The sequence below is a fragment of the Geotrypetes seraphini genome, chromosome 4, assembly GCF_902459505.1.
Source record: "Geotrypetes seraphini chromosome 4, aGeoSer1.1, whole genome shotgun sequence".
Classification (NCBI taxonomy): Eukaryota; Metazoa; Chordata; class Amphibia; order Gymnophiona; family Dermophiidae; genus Geotrypetes; species Geotrypetes seraphini.
The window spans coordinates 171,127,694-171,150,210 of NC_047087.1; the positions used below are offsets into that span (position 1 = coordinate 171,127,694).

At 43.6% G+C, this 22,517-nt stretch overlaps 1 protein-coding gene across 1 annotated transcript in view; it reads left to right on the plus strand.

Moving 5' to 3' along the window:
• PDPR (pyruvate dehydrogenase phosphatase regulatory subunit) overlaps nucleotides 1-21,503 on the plus strand; it is a 200,297-nt gene extending 178,794 nt beyond the window's left edge. Inside the window, exons 17-18 of the mRNA XM_033941677.1 lie at nucleotides 8,371-8,553; nucleotides 20,174-21,503. Of these exons, the coding sequence (XP_033797568.1) occupies nucleotides 8,371-8,553; nucleotides 20,174-20,575 (585 nt within the window). The 3' untranslated portion in view covers nucleotides 20,576-21,503. The remainder of the gene's footprint in view (nucleotides 1-8,370; nucleotides 8,554-20,173) is intronic.
• The last annotated feature ends 1,014 nt before the right edge of the window (nucleotides 21,504-22,517 follow it).

A 22,517-nucleotide genomic window follows, 5' to 3' on the forward strand; every position in this document is an offset into this window, starting at 1 on the left:
AGATATGGTATGTGAAGCTGGATACAGTGAAACATTTTGAGTATCACGGTGGTACTTCTGAGGGTCGGTTAATATTGAGAGTCGTTTAGAAATATGAGTCTATAGAAAGGGGTATAGAGGATATAGCTCTTTCATATTTATATAATCTTAATGGGGACATAAGTTGCCATTCTAGAAATAACCAATCAGGGAGATGTTCCATGAGCTCAGGAAGGATCCAATACATACCTTGATGCAGTATATAGGCCTGGTGGTACCTATAAAAATTTGGGAAATTTACCCCACCCGCCGCAATTGGTTTTTGTAAAGATACTAAAGCAATTCTCGCAGTTTTACCCAGCCAAATAAATTTAGTAAGGATACTATTTAATTTCTTATAAAAGAACCCCTGAAAATAAACAGGCAACATACCCATTTGGAAGCAAATTACAGCCAGAATCATCATCTTGACAGTTTGGACTGTCCCCCACCAAAAAGCACAGTTACTTACCGTAACAGGTGTTATCCAGGGACAGCAGGCAGATATTCTTAACTGATGGGTGACGGCATCGACGGAGCCCCGGTACGGACAATTTTAGAGTGATTGCACTCTAAGAACTTGGAAAGTTCTGGTAGGCCGCACCGCGCACGCGCGAGTGCCTTCCCGCCCGACAGAGGCGCGCGGTCCCCAGTTATGATAAGCCAGCTAAGAAGCCAACCCGGGGAGGTGGGAGGGACGCAAGAATATCTGCCTGCTGTCCCTGGATAACACCTGTTACGGTAAGTAACTGTGCTTTATCCCAGGACAAGCAGGCAGCATATTCTTGACTGATGGGTGACCTCCAAGCTAACAAAAAGAGGGATGGAGGGAAGGTTGGCCATTAGGAAAATAAATTTTGCAAAACAGACTGGCCGAAGTGTCCATCCCGTCTGGAGAATGCATCCAGACAATAATGAGATGTAAAAGTATGAACTGAGGACTAAGTAGCAGCCTTGCAGATTTCCTCAATAGGAGTGGAACGGAGGAAAGCTACAGATGCTGCCATTGCTCGGACTCTATGGGCCGTGACAGAACCTTCCAGTGTCAGTCCGGTCTGAGCATAACAGAATGAAATGCACGCTGCTAGCCAATTAGACAACGTACGCTTAGAAACAGGACGTCCCAATTTGTTCGGATCAAAGGACAGAAAGAGTTGGGGAACTGATCTGTGGGGTTTCGTACGCTCTAGATAGTAAGCTAGAGCCCTCTTACAATCCAAAGTATGAAGAGCCTGTTCCCCAGAATGAGAATGAGGTTTCGGAAAGAAGACAGGCAGAACAATGGATTGGTTGAGATGGAATTCAGAGACAACCTTAGGGAGAAACTTTGGATGTGTACGCAGAACCACCTTGTCATGATGAAAAACCGTGAAAGGTGGATCTGCAACTAGTGCATGTAGCTCACTGACCCTCCTGGCAGAGGTAAGAGCAATAAGGAAAAGTACCTTCCAAGTGAGAAACTTGAAAGGAGTGGTAGCCAAAGGTTCAAATAGAGGCTTCATTAAAGCGGAAAGAACCACATTGAGATCCCAGATAACAGGGGGGGCTTTAAGAGGTGGTTTCACATTGAAAAGACCCCGCATGAACCTGGACACCAGGGGATGAGCTGATAGAAGATTTCCATGGACCGGCTCATGAAAAGCAGCTATGGCACTGAGGTGGACTCTGATGGAAGAAGACTTAAGGCCAGAGTCAGACAAAGAAAGCAAATAATCCAACAATGTCTCCACTGCCAGAGAAGTTGGATCAAGATGATGAAGAAGACACCAGGAAGAAAATCTTGTCCACTTCTGATGGTAACATTGCAGAGTGGCTGGTTTCCTGGAGGCATCTAGAATGGAACGAACAGGCTGAGATAAACGAGTATCATGAGAGGTCAGCCCGAGAGATACCAAGCTGTCAGGTGCAGAGACTGGAGGTTGGGATGTAGAAGGGTCTCCTGATGCTGTGTAAGCAGAGAAGGAAACAGAGGAAGAAGAAAAGGTTCCCTGGAACTGAGTTGAAGTAGAAGGGAGAACCAATGTTGCCTGGGCCACCTCGGAGCAATCAGAATCATGGTGGCTCGTTCCCTCTTGAGCTTGAACAAGGTTCTCAACATGAGAGGCAGAGGAGGGAAAGCGTACAGGAACAGATTGGACCAGTCGAGGAGAAATGCATCCGCTGCCAGACGGTGAGGAGAGTAGAGTCTGGAGCAGAATAGGGGCAGCTGGTGATTGTGAGGAGCTGCAAAGAGGTCTATCTGAGGAGTGCCCCATTGAGCGAAGATAGACTGTAGAGTGAAAGGATCGAGTGTCCACTCGTGAGGCTGGAGAATTCTGCTGAGCTTGTCCGCTAAGGAATTCTTTTCTCCCTGAATGTAGATAGCTTTCAGGAAGAGATGGTGATTTATGGCCCAAGTCCAGATCTTCTGGGCTTCCTGGCACAAGCTGCGAGAGCCCGTCCCTCCCTGCTTGTTGATGTAGTACATCGCAACTTGATTGTCTGTGCACAGCAGGAGGACCTGAGGAAAGAGAAGATGTTGGAAGGCCTTGAGGGCATAAAACATCGCTCTAAGTTCCAGGAAATTGATGTGATGCTTCTTTTCCTGGGCTGTCCAAAGACCTTGAGTTTGGAACTCGTTCAAATGAGCTCCCCATGCATAAGGAGAGGCGTCGGTGGTGATGACTAGTTGATGAGGAGGTAGATGGAACAGAAAACCTCTGGATAGATTTGAGGATACCAACCACCATTGTAGAGACTGACGAAGAGATGATGTCACAGATATGTGTTGTGAGCAAGGATCCGTCGCTTGGGACCACTGAGTAGCAAGGGTCCATTGAGGAGTGTGCAGGTGAAGACGTGCGAGTGGTGTGACATGGACTGTGGATGCCATGTGACCCAAGAGTATCATCATTTGCTTGGCCGAGATGGAATGTTGTGGAAGCACCTGCTGACATAGAGACTGAAGAGTCTGAAGACGGTTGGATGGCAGGAATGCTCTCATGAGGAGTGTGTCCAGTATCGCTCCAATGAATTGAAGTCTTTGAGTGGGGATGAGATGAGACTTGGGTAGATTGATCTCGAATCCCAGTATTTGTAGAAATAGGATGGTTTGGTTGGTGGCCAGGAGTACTGCTTAAGCGGATGTGGCCTTGATTAACCAGTCGTCCAGGTAAGGGAATACCTGAAGGTGGTGAGAGCGTAGAAATGCAGCTACCACAATAAGACATTTGGTGAATACCCTTGGAGAGGAAGCAAGACCGAAGGGCAGCACCTTGTATTGGTAATGACAATGATTGATCATGAAGCGGAGGTATCGTCTGGAGGTTATATTGATCGGTATGTGAGTGTATGCCTCTTTGAGATCGAGGGAGCATAGCCAGTCGTCTTGATTGAGAAGAGGATAAAGAATGGCTAGAGAAAGCATCTTGAATTTTTCCTTTACCAGATGTTTGTTGAGATCGCGAAGATCCAGGATTGGTCTGAGATCTCCCGTTTTTTTGGGAACTAGAAAATAACGGGAGTAGAATCCCTGCCCCTTTTGATCTAGAGGAACTTCTTCTATAGCGTTCAGAAGGAGGAGGGATTGAACTTCTTGAATAAGGAGGGCAGATTGAGGACTGTTCAAAGCAGACTCTTTTGGCAGGTTTTGGGGCGGAAGAGTCTGAAAGTTGAGAGAGTAGCTGTGGCGGATGATGTTGAGGACCCATTGGTCCGAAGTGATAACTTCCCACCGTCTGAGGAACAGAGAAAGACGACCTCCTATAGGTTGAGGCAGGAGAGCAGATATAGGAGTACTGGCTATACTTTGGAGAATTAAGTCAAAAGGGCTGTGTCTTCTGCTGTGGAGGTGGCTTCACAGGTTGCTGCTGTTGCTGTTGTCTGGGAGGCTGACGTTGTTGCTGCCGTTGACGCCTGGGTTGCTGAGCAGCTGCTGGTAATGGGCGAGCTGTGAAGCGGCGTTGATAGGCCGACTGTTGCCTAAAAGGCCTTGCTGGAGGAGGCTTTTTCTTATTTTTAAGCAGGGTATCCCAGCGTGTCTCATGAGCAGAGAGCTTTTGAGTGGTCGAGTCCATGGATTCCCCAAAGAGCTCATTCCCTAGGCACGGGGCGTTGGCTAACCGATCTTGATGGTTAACATCAAGTTCGGACATCCGAAGCCAGGCCAGGCGACGCATTGCCACAGACATTGCTGTCGCTCTGGATGTAAGTTCGAAGGTGCCGTAAATGGACCTAACCATGAACTTACGCAGTTGAAACAGAGACGACAAGCAATGGTGAAAGGATTGTTGTTTACGTTGAGGAAGGTACTTCTCAAATGAAGCCATGGTGGTAAGGAGAGGTTTAAGGTAGAAAGAAAAATGAAAAGCATAATTACCAGCTCTATTTGCCAACATTGCATTTTGGTAGAGCCTCTTACCAAATTTATCCATGGCTTTACCCTCTCTGCCAGGAGGTACAGAAGCATATACACTGGCTCCTGAAGATTTTTTAAGGGTAGATTCGACAAACAAAGATTCGTGTGGAAGTTGAGGTTTGTCGAACCCAGGAATGGGAATTACTTTATATAAAGAGTCTAATTTACGTGGGGCCCCTGGAACCGTTAAGGGAGTCTCTAAATTCTTGTAGAAAGTCTCCCTCAAGATGTCGTGAAGAGGGAGCTTCAAAAATTCCTTTGGAGGTTGGTCAAAGTCAAGGGCATCCAAAAAAGCTTTAGACTTTTTGGACTCAGCCTCCAAAGGAATAGACAAAGAGTCACACATATCTTTCAGAAAACTGGAGAAAGATGAAGTGTCATGCCTAGAGGACGGGTCAGGTACAGCAGAATCATCCTCATCTGAGGAACATTCACCTTCAGAGAGAAAGGGTTCCTCTGAATCTCCCCACAGATCAGGATCCCTGACATGGGAAGTACGGTCCCGAGACTCTGGAGTAGATGGTTCTACGTGTCGGGTTTTGCGCACCGACTTACCCGACCTCATCGATACCGAGCCAGGAGATGTAATCGGTGGCACCGGTGCCGAAGTCTGCACCGACTGATGTTGAGCTCTCGGCTCCGGTGCGAGGACTGGCATCGACACCGATGAGGTCGAGTGAAGCGGTACCGAAACAGTGGATGCAGACAGCACAGGCTGTTCCACTATCGGTACCGGCTCAGTGCGGACCGGCACCGGAAGGAGCTGTTGTAATTGCTCCTTGAGCTGCACCTGGAGAATGGCCGCAATACGGTCATCAAGGGATGGCACCGGTACCGCCTTTTTCTTCTGCGGTACCTGTGGTGCCGCTCGACGCCCCGGAGATGAGGAGCCCGATGTCGAGGGACTCACCTCAATAGGGGCGGAGCGCTTCCGCTGGCGCCTCACAGTCGCCAGGATTGGGCTCACTGCACTCGAGACCGGAGGACGCTCCAGCGGGGAAGGCTTCTTAGCCGGCTTACCTGAATGCTGGGACGCTGGTGCGGTGTTGCGCGGCGTCGAAGAAGAGGGTGCCGACTGAACTGGTGCCGAAGCCGGAGTCGATGGAACGGGGTCGGACATCTCGGCACCGAACAGTAATCGCTGTTGTATTTGGCGATTTTTCAAGGTTCGTTTTTTAAGTGTGGCACAGCGGGTGCAGGTGGAGGCCTGATGCTCAGGACCCAAACACTGTAGGCACCAGTTGTGTGGGTCCGTGAGAGATATAGGCCGAGCACACCGCTGGCACTTTTTAAACCCTGGCTGAGGGAGCATGAAAGTAAAAACGGCTTCAGCCAAATCGAAGGCCGAGGCCTCGATGGTGGCAGAAGGCCACGCCGGGGAAAAACCAAATTTGACGAAAAAAAGAAAAGTTTTTTTTTGTTTGTTTTTTTTTTTTACAAAAATTAAAGAAAAGGAAAAAGGCAATAAAGCCAAAAAGGTTTACGCGAGCGGGAAGGCAAGTCAGAAAAAATTTTCAACAGCCGTTGAAAAACGCGTCTTCTTAGTTCCGCGGAAACTAAGAAACTGGGGACCGCGCGCCTCTGTCGGGCGGGAAGGCACTCGCGCGTGCGCGGTGCGGCCTACCAGAACTTTCCAAGTTCTTAGAGTGCAATCACTCTAAAATTGTCCGTACCGGGGCTCCGTCGGTGCCGTCACCCATCAGTCAAGAATATGCTGCCTGCTTGTCCTGGGATAAAAGATGTAAGGGGTTCCATTGCTCACACATTTCTGTGGCCTTCAGCAATAGAGATTTTTCATTTACTCTCATTGTATCTTCCAGCGTTTTTTGAATCCAAATACCTAAATATTTTATCCCCTCTTCCTTCCAAAGGAAGGGGAATGAATCAAATAGTCCTTTTGCGCAATGTACATTTAACTGAAGAACCTCCAATGTGCCAAATATGAAATGATTTGCCCTCTCATAATAGCTTTAAAAGCATCCCACAATGTTTCTAAAGAGATTTCCTCTGAGGTATTGAGTTGAAAATACTCATTCATTTTTAATTGAAATTCCTCAAGAAAGTTTGAATCTGCAAGCAATGTATTATTGAATCTCCAAACAGGTCTACTACAATCTTGTTCAGCAAATTTAAATTCAATCCAAACTCCAGCATGATCTGATAAAATACTTGGGTCTATGCTGACTTTTGTAACCTGCTGAATTAATTGATCTGAAACAAAAATGTAATCTGTTATTGAAAATGATTTATGTACATGGGAGCAGAAAGAAAATTCCCAAGCATTAAAATGAAGAATCCACCATATATCTTTCAAACCACAGGACTGTACTAAATTATCTAAGCCTAAGGATTTTATTAGCCTGCTGGGTTGTTTGTCCAAAAAAGGATCCATAACAGCATTAAAGTCCCCAGCTACTATTAAATTAGAAGAAGCCGTTGGCAGAATCAACTGTTGAAGAGTTTTGAAAAATTCAGCCTGATTTGAATTAGGGGCATAAATATTAAAAAGCGTCAGAATATCTTTCCCTGAGCTCATGTGCACCTGAATCCATCGTCCCATAGGATCTGCTGAAATTATACTAAGGGCGGTAGAGTTTTTAGCACACAATGCAGATTAGCGCACGCTAACCCCCGCACTAGGCGGAAAAACTAACACCAGCTCAATGGAGGCGTTAGTGTCTAGCGCGCGCGGCATTGTAGCATGCTCTAAGCGCATGCTAAAACCATTACCGCAGCTTAGTAAAAGGAGCCCTAAATGCAGCTGAGCATTTTCTATTTACTAGGATAGCCACCCCAGCTTTCTTTCCCACTGCAGGAGCGAAAAAAACTATGCTTGACCCACTCCCCTGCCAACTTGGCCGATTCACTAGCAGATAAGTGAGTTTCCTGAATAAAATATATGTCCACTTCCTGCTGTTTTAAAAAATTTAGTGGGTTTTTTTTTTCTCTCTTAATTGGAGAGAAAATTAAGTCCATTGACATTTAAGGAATACAATTTCATAGCCATTTTAACACATTAAAACATAATAGTAAATAAACCTGAAGTTCCCCTTTAAAAAAATAATGATTACTATTACCATACACATCCAGGACCCAAAATAGAAAATATCCCCATCCTCACCCCAACCCATCCCGACTTATAACCCGACAGCTTGTATACAACCCTCTAGATCAGATGACACCCAACTCCCCCCTCACCAATTATTTCAAAAAAATAATACCCAATATTTAACAATCAATTTACCATGGACAATTTAATTCATCAAGAGCCTCAGAGTTAGTTAATTACTATTTAATTACAAGATACTCTTACGATTACATAAGTTCATAAATATGCCAACTTCATATATCAAATCATAACTAAACCCATTAAAATATTTTATCACAGGGGCACTTCCTGCCATCTATTCTGAGGGCAGTAAGGACTCGCACTGTATTCCTTTACTAACTAGTTAACGTGCGGTAATGTTGCTGCACTAACTGATTGGTGCAGGAATGCCCACTCTTGTTCCCTTACATGCCCCCTCAAAAAAAAATTTAAAACATTTTCCTGCATTTGTTAATTTGGCAGCTTCCACAAGATACCTGAGTGCATCCTGCAGTACAGCATTTTAAGCCTCAATCAATCTGTGTAAGGCCTATATTATTTTGCGAATTTTGCCATTCCACAAGACATTTTTTGAAGCATAAGCATATTGGAAATCAAATAAAAATAATATTAAAATTTTAATAAAAGAAATATAACTCATATTTAACTTGGCTGCTTGTACATTAAGAATTTTAGAAGTAGATGGAAAAATAGAACTTTGTTTATTCACTGTTGTTGTTATAAAATTCATGAAGTGAAAAACAGATAACGCAATAGAATCAGACTTTGTAAGGCTTTTATTTTACCAAGCTTGCCATTAAATGTAAAGCTGATTTTGTTTCTCTTCTTTTCTCTGCTCTGTTTCCAGTATGCCCTTCATGTGTACAATGAAGTGATGAGTGTCGGACAAAAGTATGGAATCCGCAATTCTGGGTACTATGCTTTGCGGAGCTTGCGTATAGAAAAATTCTTTGCTTTTTGGGGTCAGGATCTCGACACATTCACCACCCCTCTAGAGTGTGGACGTGAGTTCCGTGTGAAGCTAGATAAGGTATGATTAGGTTGACAGCTTCACTATCCTGTTCCAGTTGGTTCTGTTTTATAGGACTGATCTATTATATAAAACTGCAAACTGATCTGAACTCAGGAGTTCAGCCGTGAAATACTTGTGTATTAATAAAATACACTACTTTTTCCTTGTACTCTTTTAGTGGGACAGATGGTTTTTTTCTATTATAGCCAGTTGTGGCAACAGCTGTAGAATATATTACTCTCCCTATAGAATCTGTTATTCCATGAAATTATATATGTGCCTTTTGCATATCCTGCCTGCTGTTGAAATCACCTTCCATCAATCTCCCTCACTGTGTGGGCTCTAATTACAAGTGGTTATAAGGAAACCACAAGAATTTGGAGTTTCGAGCACTGCATGGCTCAAAAATACAATATACTGAGCCTTGTAATACCAGTACAAGCAGGGGAAGAGGATGGTCAAGGAATTGCAGCCAAAGAACAAATTGGTTAGATGAGAAGGCAAAGAAGCATAATGGAAAGAGTGACTAAGGGTAAATGTGTTATAGACCACCTGATTATGTATTTTTCCACCTGATTATGTATTCTTTCTCTTTGAAAATTAGTAAAATTTATGTGAATATTTGCCACATTAGTCTCTCCCTTTGAAATTTCTCCAATAAAACTATGGGTGTAATTTTTTAATATGACAGCTATATGAGAAGTCCAAAAAGGAACCTATTTTACAAAGACAGCATAGACTCCTATTATGTGTCCTTTATAAAATAGGATTCTGGAACAAGCACCTATAGCATTTATCATATATACTCAAATTTAAACCAAAATTTTTGGTTCAAAAAAAATGGGCCAAAAATGGACCCCTCGGTTTATATTCAGATCAGTGCTGACCCGCCCCCCCATCCCGTCCCCGAACCTGTTGCAGGCCTCTGCTGGGCCTGCCGTGAGACCTGTTGGTCCAATGGTTGGCTGGGACCATCTCCTATCTCAGTCGATTCTACTAACATTTACCTCCCTCCCCGGTGTACCTTTTAAATCCCTGGTGGTCGAGTGGGAGGCCGGGACACCCTCCCACCCCTGTCCCAACCAATTCTAAGAATTTTTACTTACCTCCTGCCTCCCCTGCGTACCTTTAGAATCCTTGGTGATCCAGTGGTGAACCACATCTGGAGTGACCTTCCTTTGCTCCTGCCCATACAGAGCCGCTAGCTGATTGGTTGCTGTAAGTTCTCGTGGGACCGCGAGAACTCATGGTAGCCAATCAGCTAATGGTTCTATATGGGTAGGAGCGAAGGGGGGGATAAGGTTAAAAGGTTACCTCAGTTTATATTCGAGTTTATACGGTAAATACAGACATACATGTTTACGCCTGCTTGTATTCTGTGTATTCTTGAATATCTTATAAAATATGCATGTACATTGCAACTTCACCCCTGCACCACCCAGAATACACTCCTGGGAACACCTGCACTTGCCATGTGTGTAAGTACAGGTGGTTGTGTTGCTGCACATGCTTTATAAAAGGCCTTTTGTGCAGCTAAATCAGGCTTTACACATAGAAAACGTTTATGCGTATGAGGAGTAATTTTATAAAGAGAGAGGTGAACCAATACACAGAAACCTGAGTTTTACTCAACTTGGGCCATCTAGCAGGTTTTAAATGCTTTCTGGCTAGTCTTGATCCTGAGTACTTTTCTTTTTGAGTCAACACCTGATTTACTTCTGGCTGCCAAAGAGGGAGAGGGCAAAACTTATAGCATTATCTGGTAGATAGTAATTGTATTCCCTGGTTCTTAATCTTCTGGCTTTCTGTGTTGTCATGCTACTATACAATGCTATAGCAAATTCAAGATTGACAAGAATCCTGAGAGAAGTTAAAGCAAAATAGTCAGATCCCAAAAGTAGAGAGAAAACCTTGAAATTTGTCTTCTAAAAGACTATGTATTCAGTGTAGGCTTTTTAAAAAGCGAATACAAGTTCACATTGCAAAAAATTATAAGTAAGGCATAGGCGTCAGAATGGGGTGGCTACAGGGGCCGTGACCTCCCCAAAAATTGGCTGTGGCTCCAGGGCCGGCGTTAGGGGGGAGTAAAGCAGCGCAGCATTCACAGCTCGCTGCTCCTGCTTGCTTCGGGCCTTCCTCACTGCAGGGTCCCACCTACTTTTTTCTGCGAAGGCAGGACCCAGCAGTGAGGAAGACCCGAAGCAAGCAGGAGTAGCAGGTTATAAGCTTCCCTCCCTCGCTGCCCTATCTTCCACCGTAGCCTGCAAGCAACTTCACCCATGCTCCAGGGCTCTAACACTGTGCATGCTGGCTTCGCTTCTCCTCCCTCCCCCCTCATGATGTAACTTACGGTTTCGGAGGAGAAGGGTTGGGAAACCAGCATGCATAGAGTTAGAGCATAGGGGAGGGGATGGAGACAGAAAAATGGAGAGGGGGTGAAGCTGAAATGAATCATGTACAAAGGAGAAAAGGGGCACAGGATATACAGTTTATTGAAGGGACATAAAATGAGGGAAGATGCAATATGGAAGAGAGAGAGGGTGGACAGTGGATGGAAGGGGCAGAGAGAGGGTGGACAGTAGATGGAAGGGGTAGAGAGAGAGGGCAGAGGCTGGGTGGAAGGAACAAAGAGAGAGGGCAGATGTTGCATGGAAGAGAGGATAAATGCTATATAGAAAGAAGAGAGCGAAGAGAAGATGATTAAAGCAGAAACGACAAAAGGTAGAAAGAAATTTTTTTTGTTGCTTTATGTAGAATCAAGTCATATTGTAACTGTATTGATAAAAGTTTATAAATAGGAAATGGAAATAAGGCAATTTGGGTAGGACTAAATCCCTTTCCTCAGGTCAGGATAGGATACCATAACAGCAGTATACTGTACTGTCCTATAGAAAGATTTGGCCTCTGAACTATAATTGAAAAATGGATTAGTCCAATAAAATGGTATTTTATTTCTCATATTTGTTTTATTTCTATTTATTAATTTGTAAAGTGGTGATCGTTATGTATCAGGTTTTTCAAATTTACACCTACTGTCTTCTTATTTTGCACAGTATTAGGGAACATGTGTCACCGTTTCTGTGGTGTTGCATTGTATGCAGAGTCTTGCATCTTAGGTTTCATTTTTATATATTAGTACTTTTAGTTTGTGGTCCTATGTTTGCATAGGGGTTTTTATTTGTGTTCTGCATGTGATAGGAATGAATGCTGAGAAGCTGTATGCTTTGTGTAGTTTGATTTTGTGGTTAACCATTTTGTGTTGTTAATAAGAGTATATTGTATGTATACAGTATATGAAAAATGAATGGAAAAAATGGTATTAAAATTAGTACTATTATGGGGGTGGGGTCTGGGGTGGAATTCTCAGCCCCTCCTCCCCCCAAACATAAAAGTGTTCCACTGCCAATGAAGTAAGGTCTATAAAGCCCATCTACCTGCCTAAATTACTTCCTGGTACAGGAATAGTTTGAGAAGGATGAATCACATTTTCCTGCCAATATGACTTTCCTACCCAAATTATGCAAGTTCATTTCCAGTTTTTCCCATCCTTTTTCACTTAGTCCACTTGCTTGAATTCTGTTACTATTTTTGTTTCCAGTACCTCCACAGGAAGGTGGTGCTTTGCACCCACCACTTCCACTAAAACATTTTCTGATGTTAAAATATGACCTTTTGTTTTAGAATGTCTTTTCTCCTGGAACAGGTTTACTTCTGGGCATTATGTATTCATTTAGAGGGTAGCTTTGTAAACTTTTTTTGTACATAAAAGGCATCTTTATAAAATTAGGTCATTCAAATCAAGATGGTGACTGAGTAGGTTGGGTGTAATGGAACTCCATTGTTGTGCCTGATTTTTCTTGTTTTAAAATTTGGAATTATGCTAAAGTACACTGGGAAGCTTAAGGGATCACACCTCCTGAAGTTGGAGATTCCAGTTACACAGCAGACCACATTAACTACTTTTCCATGGCCCTTACCATTGAGTGTATCCATTAACTCTGGGGTAAGGCAGACTTCTGACTAGGAGATCAGTCTGATAGGCCCTGAGATTCTTCTGGGGCCACAGAGAATGGTAAAAACTGAGCTGCAAAGTGAAGTAGGAGGAACTTGTGCTCTGGTGAGGGAGTGCAAAGAATCATACAGTGGCATCAGGGTTAGTTACACTGCCACACTGAGAAAGGGGTCCAATTTTGCATCCAGCATAGAGCTCAAATTCCGTTGGCACCACATGAGGGCGAACTCTATTATTAAGAATTTCTTCCACAACTGCCAATACTTCATCCTGCGGAATTCAGGTGTATAGGGAGCGCACATCAAGGGAAACCATAAACGTCACAGAGGCAATGTTCTGCTGATCATCAAGACATTGCAAAAAATGAGTAATATCCTGTATATAGGAAGGAATCTCAACGACCATCAGAGCTAAAAATGTATCAATGTATTTGCACACCCGTTCAAGCATAGAGCCTCGAGCAGATACAGTAGGACGACCCGGGGGATGGTACATGTCCTTATGCACTTTTGGCAAAAAATATATAACCGGTTCCTTAAACATCTGATGTGTCAAAAATTGATACTCCGATTTGGTCAAAATAGCCCACCTTCCTTCCTTCATTCAAAATCCCCAAAAGCATTGCAAAAATGTCATCAGAAGGATCATTAGGCAAACATGTAGGGGCGCTCCCTATACACCTGCATTCCGCAGGATGAAGCATTGGCAGTTGTGGAAGAAATTCTTAATAATAGAGTTCGCCCTCATGTGGCGCCAATGGAATTTTTGTTAAAATTGACTAGGGTTGCTATGTCCTGGAATTATTTCATTTTTGATGGGAAATTTTATCAACAACGTATGGGAGTTTCTATGGGGGCATCGTTCGCTCCGTCAATTGACAGTTTGTTTATGGCTGTTTTTGAACAACGCTGGATTTATTCATCAAGTTTTTTTGCCCATGTTCGAATGTGGAAGCGGTTTATTAATATCTTCTTTTTATGGGATTCTACCAAGGCGGAATTAGACATATTTTGGGGGGTTTTGAACAGCTGTCATCCTTCCATCCAGTTTGACATTAAAATTAACAGCCCGGAGTTGTCATTTTTGGATGTAAAGATTTATTTGGAGGGAGATAGGTTTTCCACATCAGTATTTTTTAAACCTTCTGACCGGAATACATTTTTGGAATATACCAGCATGCATCCGGCTGGGTTAAAAACAATTTGCCTGTATCTCAGTTTTTTCACTACAGACGGATCTGCAGTTCGATGGAACAATTTTTGAGACAAGCAGAACCTCTTAAACAGCGTTTTAGAGACAGGGGTTATCCGCATAGAGTAATACAGAAATCCTGACAGGTTCAGTCCAACTTTAATACAGGTCGCCGCCGCTTCCTCTCACCTCCACCCTCCCTCGAGTGAGCGACAGGAGAAAGCATATGAGCGACGCCACTAAAAATAGTGAGCGATCACTCGTGCTCACCTTAGAGGGAACACTGATTTATTCAGGAACATTTGGCCTATGTTGCAAACAGTCGCATGTTTTCAGGATCAAGAGTGTAAGATTGTTTATACACATAATAGGAATTTAAATAATATCTTGTGCAAGGCTGACGTTTGGACTGTCCAGGAGGAGGGAGAGGTGGGTCATTTTCGTTGTGGAAAATGTGCAGCTTGTGGTGTTATGCAAGAAGGCATGACTGCACAAGTTCCTGGCAGAAGAGTGGTGAAATTGCGCTCTTTTACAACATGTGAAACAAGAAGAGTGGTGTATGGGATGACGTGCCCTTGCGGGTTAACCTATATTGGTCACACTGCCAGATGTTTCAAGACTCGGTTATTTGAACACCGGTCCAATATCGGTCACAAAAAAGAAGTTGACATCCTGACCCGCCATTGTGCCAAAGAACGGCATGATTTTGATGATTTTGTGTGTTTTGTGTTAGAACTCATTCCTGTTACCCCACGGAGGGGCAATGTGAAGAGGCTTTTGTACCAGCATGAACAGTGCTGGATTTTCTTTTTGGATACTATTTGGCCTAATGGCCTTAACCAGCGGGTGGAGTGGATGGCATTCTTTGGATTAGTGACAGTTTGAAGAATGAATGGCAGTTGTATGGACGAATGGCAGCTGTTTTTTGGCTGTTGCTATGACGCTGTAACCCGGAAGTGCTACCAGGAAGTTGGATCCTGTAGTTCTTTTTAACAATGGGCGTTTCTTGTGCCAGTGTGCACGGAAGAGAAGTGAAGTTTTCCAGCTCTTATATTCCCTGAGGAACCCTTTGAGAGGTGAAACAAGGCACTTGTTGGAGGATCGGGCATTGTTCCGCCACTTATTTCTGCCCAATGGGATGATCAGTAACCCTCAGAAAGGCACCCAGACAATATAAAGCTTAAACAATAACACTTTATTACATGCATAGATAAATATTAAAATAGAATAACATCACCGTATTTCCGGACATCACTATCCCTCACAATCTGGAATCCAAAGCGATTGATAGGAGAGGAGAACCGAACCGGGCTGTCCCTTTGTTGCAACGAAACTGGATTCAAATTCTATGGGCTGAGTTTTTCTCTTTTATAGAGAAAAACTGCTGCCCTCTTAGTAAGACAGCCGGTTCTGTTCTTTTGTTATCTGTTTTGACAACACCCAGGTCAAAAGAGGTCAAGATAGCAGATACTTGTCACTGTCCTTTTCTTTTTGATGTAGTTTCCCATCTGTCTTTACTGATGATCATCTGGTTTTACTGTCCTTTGAAGATCAATGAGGTCAGGATGTTAGCTCCTGTGGAGATCAAAGAGGTCAGGATCTCAAATAAGCAAGGTTATTGCAGAGACCATCTGGTCTTACTGTCCTGTGGAGATCAAAGAGGTCAGGACGCAAGGAGGTGTTGTAGTTTATTGTCTCTTTAATGCTATCCAGTTGTCACTCAAATAAAGGAAGTCAGGATCTCAAATAAGCAAGGTTATTGCAGAGACCATTTGGTCTTACTGTTCTTTGGAGGTCAGGATGTCAGGTAAGCAGACTTGAGGATTCATATCAGTAATATGTTCTGAACATGTCAGTAATATGCTGAGGCATAACAGGCATGGATTCTGGACTGCACATCTAAATGGTGCCATGGTGTTTTCATCTACAGTCTGACCAGACCTTTTCTACTAGCACAGCACGGCGTTTCAGATCATGGTCCCAAGCTAAGTAAAACTTTTTTTGCTTTTCCTGCACAGTGATGGATATATTACCCTTTTGATAATTACATTTCAGTGGTGGTGGAGTTTTTTGCCAGTGATAGTACATAAGCAGCTTGGACTTTAAACAGTATTGAAGTTGTTTACTGCTGCATTTAAATTTTTGAGGCTTTTTCTCCACTGGTTTGTGAAATGGTTATTGGGGGAGTGTAACCCATCTCTGGTGAGTAATATTTTGTAGTTAAATTTTGGGATTTAAACATCTATCATATCTCCCCTCTTCTGCTTTTTCTCCACAGTATGCATATTGAAATCTTTAAGTTTGTCCCTGTATCCTTTATGACATAGACCACCAATCATTTTAGTCGCCTTCCTCTGGACTGAATCCATCCTCTTGGAAGGTGTGGTCTCCAGAATTGTATACAATATTTTAAATGAGGTCTCACCAGTTTCTTTTCCTAATGGCCATTCCTCTCCCTATGCACCCAAGCATCCTTCTAGCTTTCACCATCACCTTGCAACCTGTTTGGCCACCTTATACTATCACACCCAAGTGCTGCTCTTCTTTCATGCTGTATTGGAGAAGTCTGAAGATGAGAGAGTGCATGGAGCTATGTACCTGTATCATTTGTATTTCTCCAAATGAAGGAGGTGTTAGTTCCATAGTGTCTCCAGAACTGCACAGACAAATGGGTTATGCACTGAGAATTCCTGACTTCTAAGGTATCTTAAATGGACACTGCTGTCCCCCTAAAGTCAGTCTGTTCTCAGTCTCCAACAGGCAGAGGTGGTAAGTCTGTGGTAGGCCTTTCGAGGGGAGAGGGTTTTTTTTTCTTTTTCTTCATATCAGTCAGTTTTTTGGCCTTCCTGGTTTTTTGTCTTGGGATCTATTACTTTAAAAAGAAAATCCCTTTCAGTTCTAGGTCTATTTTGCTGGATTGAAGCAAGGGCCTGCAGGGATCTCCTTGGCCATAGGGATGCCAAGTCAGATGGCTGAGTTCCTCCCCGCACTCCCCAACCTCCCTGTCTTTTAGTGGTACCTCAGCTGCTCTGCTCTGTTGTTTTCCACAAACAGCAGCTTTGAGAGCCTGTGGGGTCTGCCTGTTTGAGAAGAAAAACCAAAACATGCCATAGAGTGCATTTTTTTGAAGCCTGGAGCAAATACCCTGTGCAGCCTTGGCTTTCCTGGGTAGTTGTTTGTTTCTTTTACCTTACTCAGGGCTAGATGCACTAAAGAGGATCAGTAAGACTGTGTGGGTCTGCTCCAATCCAATTTTTGGCCGTTTCAAAAAGAGCTATTGATGCTCTAAAAAGTTTGCATGCAAATGATTCACGTGGAGGTTCATCGTAATCTCCGTCTCTCCCATCTGATTGATCGATGTGAGAGCGACTCTCACACATGTGCAGAGCTGTCAGGGGAATACCGAACAGATAAGAGGCCGGGGAGGCCCCAAAAGCAGCCTCCTGCCACTCAGCTGTTCAGGGAAGGAAACCTTATTTTTCTTTAATGGGCACAGATGCTGTGCATGTTACACACACACAATATCTGGCCCATTAAAAAAAAGCTCCCCCCCCCCCGCCAATGAAGGCCCTTCCGAACAATCCCCGATGAACATGCCACCATGAACCCTCCCCCCACACGCTAGCAAAAATCAGCAGGAAGGATGCCCATTCCCTCCTGCCATGTCACCCCCACCCCCATGGCAGTGAAACAGTAGGAGGGATGCCCACTCCCTCCTACCACCAAAGACCCATCCCATGCCAGGTGTCTCCCCCCAAACATCCCCTCTCCCCTTCCTCCACAAAAAAAGGGAAGGAGGGATGCCCACTCCCTCCTGCCATCAGAACTTTCTGAACCACCACCCCCGAATACCCCCACTGTACCTTTCAAGGAAGTTGGGAGCAGGAGGGATGCTCAGTCAGTCCTCCAATGCCTGCCTGTCCAAAATGGCAGGAGGGAGTGGGCATCCATCCTGCAATTTTTTTTGGGGGGGGAGGGCTGCATGGTAGGAGGGGAGGGAATGGGCATCCCTCCTGCCAATTTTTGCTAGCTGGGGGAGGGGGATTCTCAGTGCCGCATTCGTGGAGGGCTGTCATTGGCAGTGGGGCTTTTTTCTTTTCTTTTTTATGGGACAGATATTTTGCATGTGTAACATATGCAAAATATTTTGTGCTATTAGGGAAAAAAACCCCAGACAGATCTATCAGTTTTTCCAGATCAATAAAATCCTTGCTTTTTTTTTTGGGGGGGGGGCATAGTCAAACGATAATAGTGCATCAATCGCTTGGCTAGTTTGCATGGGGTTTTAGCTAATTTGCATAGCTGGAAAATGGGTGATTGAGGGAAAAAAACACGCGGTGAGTTGTTTTGTGCATTGGGTCGGAAAATGCAAAAATCGCTAAAGTTGTCAAAACAGGTTTAGCGACGATCGCTGGCTTTAGTGCATCTGGGCCTCAGTGCTGTTGTAGGTGTTTGCCAGTTCTCCCTGAGTAGCCAGTTTTGCTTTTGATTTCGGGCACAATGAGAGGGGAGCAGCTCAAGAAATGTCCGATGTGCTCTCGTCGCAGGATGGATGCATCGGGTACCTTTAAATACTGCACAGTTTGTGCGAGGGGCTGAAGGGAAGCAGGAAGCAGCACCAGGACCATCTGGGGATTCCTTTTCCAGTAGGGATTCCCTCACAGCCATGGGGACCAGTGATCTTTTAATGGCGACGGCTCCTCCTTTGGTGGGAACTGCTGCCATCCTGTCAGTGGCCTCATATACTTTGGCTTAGCTTCCCTGACTTAAGTTTTCAGCTGTCTTAGGGCTTGAATTTCTCCACATGAAGGAAGTGTTTCATCTGTATTTTAGAGCTTTGGGTGTGCACTTTATAAGAGGAAGAATTTGTGTATTCAGATGTGTCAAGATGAACTTAGATTAGGAGAAAAAATTCCTGCTTTTCACCAGAAAGTGGCTTCCATTTGAGCCAAATTTCAACTTTGTTTCCCATGTAAATGTGTTGTCAGGACAGAACAGAGCATATTTTTTAACCTACTTGGTCATGTTTCTTTTCCAAGTTTATGCCTAAGGTGCTTAATGACCAGATTTTTCATATTATTCTGTTTTGGGGAAGTTTAAATTCGAGGACTTACTACTCTCTTTTTACTAAACTGGTGGATCCAGCTTCCTCTGGCTTATAGTTCTTGGCTTCTCTCTAATTGTGAGCCATAAATATAAGTCCAGAGTTGTATGTGTGTTACCCATATTTTTTGGAAACTTTATTTTTCCTTTTTGATTTTGAACCAAGTTTAAGAGATTCCTTGTATCTTTTGCTTAGCATCGGCATTTCAAGCTATCTTCATTCCATATGCGCTTCTAATTTCGTGCTCAACTTTGATTTTGGATTTACAGTCATGGTCTCCTGATGAAGCCGAAACACAGACCGTGTAGGGTCCCAGTTTTCTATTCATCTCCAGAGGTCCATCTGTGTGTCATACCATTTGTTAGCTATTTTGATCTGCTGAAATTGGAATCATTATCAAGGTGACAGTTTTATAGTGCACAAGACAGTATCACACCAACAAAAACTGATATTTCTACCTTGATAGCTGCAATTGTATTTAATTATTTTCTCATTTTTGCCAATTAATAAACTTGGTTGCTTCTAGTCGAGTCCACTTTGCTGCCTATTGGTAGCTAGCATTGTTTTGTGATTTTCTTTGTATCTTTTGAAAAGAAATAATAATTTTAAAAAAACACCTTAAGTCATGCCTAAAAGTATGTGCAACACAATTGGGTGCATATTTATAGAGTAGGCATATGCTGAGGGTAAGAGTGTGTGTGGAGCATGGATGAAGTTGTGATTTATTCCTGTATTTTATGCACTCACATATAGGTCTACACTCGAACAGATGTAAATGTCTAAGCCTTCAATGTACCTCCAAAGTGAGATGAACTAATTTAAGTGCATCTTCTTAACTGCCTCATTTTAAATCAGTTTAATCCCCCAGATTCTCAGCAACACCATTCTGGGCTCGATAAACTCTCACTGCCCAAAGCTTGATGTGTCAGTTTGTCACTGGATCTTTATAGCTAAAGTAGCTGTTTTATTTTTATTGTTTAGTACTATTTTTCTTAATTAGTTTATCACTTTAATAATATACTTAGCTTTGTGGTCTGTTAGTATAGGGATTTATTTCACTAACATGTTTTACCCAAAAGGTTTTCTCAAAGCAACCATCCTTGCAAAATAGAGCAATACAGAACCCATTGTGAATCCCGTTATTTAAAACAGCTAACCCAGCTAAATAATCACTTACATTTCTACATTTACTCAATAAAATTGTTATTCAGATTACCTAGCTATTTACTTGCCACTTCATAGACCACTGTATCTATATATCAGCAGCATATTATCTGGCCCTACACAAGTCATGCTGCTTCTGCTATTCACAAATTTGTTTGTTATTACAGGGGATGGATTTCATTGGCCGGGAGGCACTAATGCGCCAGAGACAGGAAGGAGTGTATAAACGTTTCATCATGTTTGTCCTGGAGGACCATGACACAGACCTATGCCTGTGGCCCTGGTGGGGCGAACCTATTTATCGTAATGGTCAGCCTGTGGGTAAGACCACCAGCAGTGCCTACAGTTACACACTGGAGCGCCATGTCTGCCTGGGCTTTGTGCATAACACAGATGCGGAAACTGGTAAGGCACAGGTGGTGACACCAGACTTTATCAATCGTGGCGAGTATGAGATTGACATTGCAGGGCAGCGCCACCAGGCTAAGGCCAAACTGTACCCATTTAGCTCACTCCTCACTCAGCGACGCCGGAAGGATGAGATGGAACTCGGCTTCCAGGGAAAGTGAAAGAGAAAAGAGACTCTACAGAATGTACTATTAGCAAGACCTCTCTGACCTACCAATTCTTTACTCGCCATATTTTCTTATTTAGGCGTAGGTTTCAAGAAAAATAATAATTTTGAATTTTTAACACTCATTTTAAAGTCATGTTTTTTCCCTTTTGGTGTGGTAGAGCCCATTAAACAGTCTCCAGACCACTGTTGGCATGTGTAACACAGGAATAGCACAAAAGGCTGTAGGGAATGAGGTAGCTGAATACACTCAGGGTTAAAAAGCCCTCACAGCCAAACTTAGTGTCTGTCAAGATTTGCTACATTCTTTGAGGGACCTTCATGTATATAGATGGTGATGAAAGCATTGACCACATTTGTGAGCTCTTTTTTCTGTGTGTGCCTCTCAAATGCAAGTTGTTGACATCACAGATGGGCAATACAGGTGACAAAAGCAGAGAGAAATATTTGCTCACTTCTCACTCCCTTCCCCTTCTATAAACAATACTGGAATCATATGACTGCAAGACTCTAATGCAATGACATTCTCACTTGCCCTTTGTTGATGTTAGAACTTTTTGGCTTTGCCTTCATGTTTCTTATGTGGCATATCACCTACTGTCGGGAAATCAGACAGAGAGCTCTTAATGCTCATACAGTCTAATGCTCCTTGGGAAAACTCTGAATGGTTCTATATAAGGCATCTTTGCTTTTATGAGACTCCTCAAGCCAACAGCACTGTTCCACAATCCATCTGTGTGTTCTGGATAATTTTTGTGGAAGATGGTAAAGGAAGCTGATACTGACAACGAGAAAATGCCTAGCTCAAAGTAATTATATGTTTGTAATATTGATTATCAAATTGTAGAAAACAAATCTGTATGTCTTTTCTCAAAGTGAAATCTTGGACAGTGACAGTACCATACAAAGGGATTTGAGTTCAACTTTCAGCTCATGGATTTATTTTCCTTGGCTGGCTGGGAATGCTGCAGAGGCAGAATTTCTAGCCTATGGGGGCAAAGAGTTGTGAAAGTCAATTCTATAACAGGGTGTGTGCAGTTATGCATGCCTTGCACATGTACAAGGGGCCGCTGAAGAGTTCTCAGCCAAACCAAGAAGAGAATGTTGTGGAGCCTTGAAACTTACAAGTTATTCCACACTTTTTGTTTTAGTGATATGAAATGAAGAGGGTCAAGAAAAATGTGGAATAACTTGTAAGTTTCATGGTTTCACATTGTTCTCTTCTTGGTTGGGCTGATAACTTTTCAGCGGCCCCTCGTAAGTGCACGGAAAAGCACATTGTGTGTTATTGTATAACACAGAGTGTCAGGGGCTTAGCCAGAAGGTTATTTGGGGGAGCCAAGCATTTCCTCTCAGCCACCCCCCCCTGCACTGCCACTACCACCTCCACTGTTGCCGAAACCTCCGCTGCCACTACCGTTGTCAAAATACTTCCCCCTCCCCCTTATCATACCTTTGCTGGTTGGGGATGTTCAAGCCCCGCCAGTCGAACTGTTCCCCTGCTGGAGCAGCAGAAATGGTCAGGTTGCTCTGGACTCTAACACATAGCACTTCCATGTATGCTTAGTTCATATGTGAACTGAGTATTTGTGGAAGTGCTGCATCAGCCGTCAGAGCACCTTGCCATTTTCCTGCTGCTCAAGCAGTGCAGCTGGGCTCCGGCAGGGGAACTCTGACTGGTGGGGCTTGAGCACCCCTGCCAGGCAGGTACTAACTTCCATATTGTTGGAGGAGGCCTAGCCTGATTTGGGGGGGGGCATAATTGCAAGGGGGGCATACAGGTCGGCAGAGCACGGGAGGGTCATCGGCGTATCTCCAACTTATGTGTGCAACTTACAGAATACGATAAGTTCATTTTGTATAAATGGCCATGCCTAAATGTAGGTGCACCGATTCAGGTTAATGCCAGCATTCTAGAATGGTATCTTGGTGCCTTT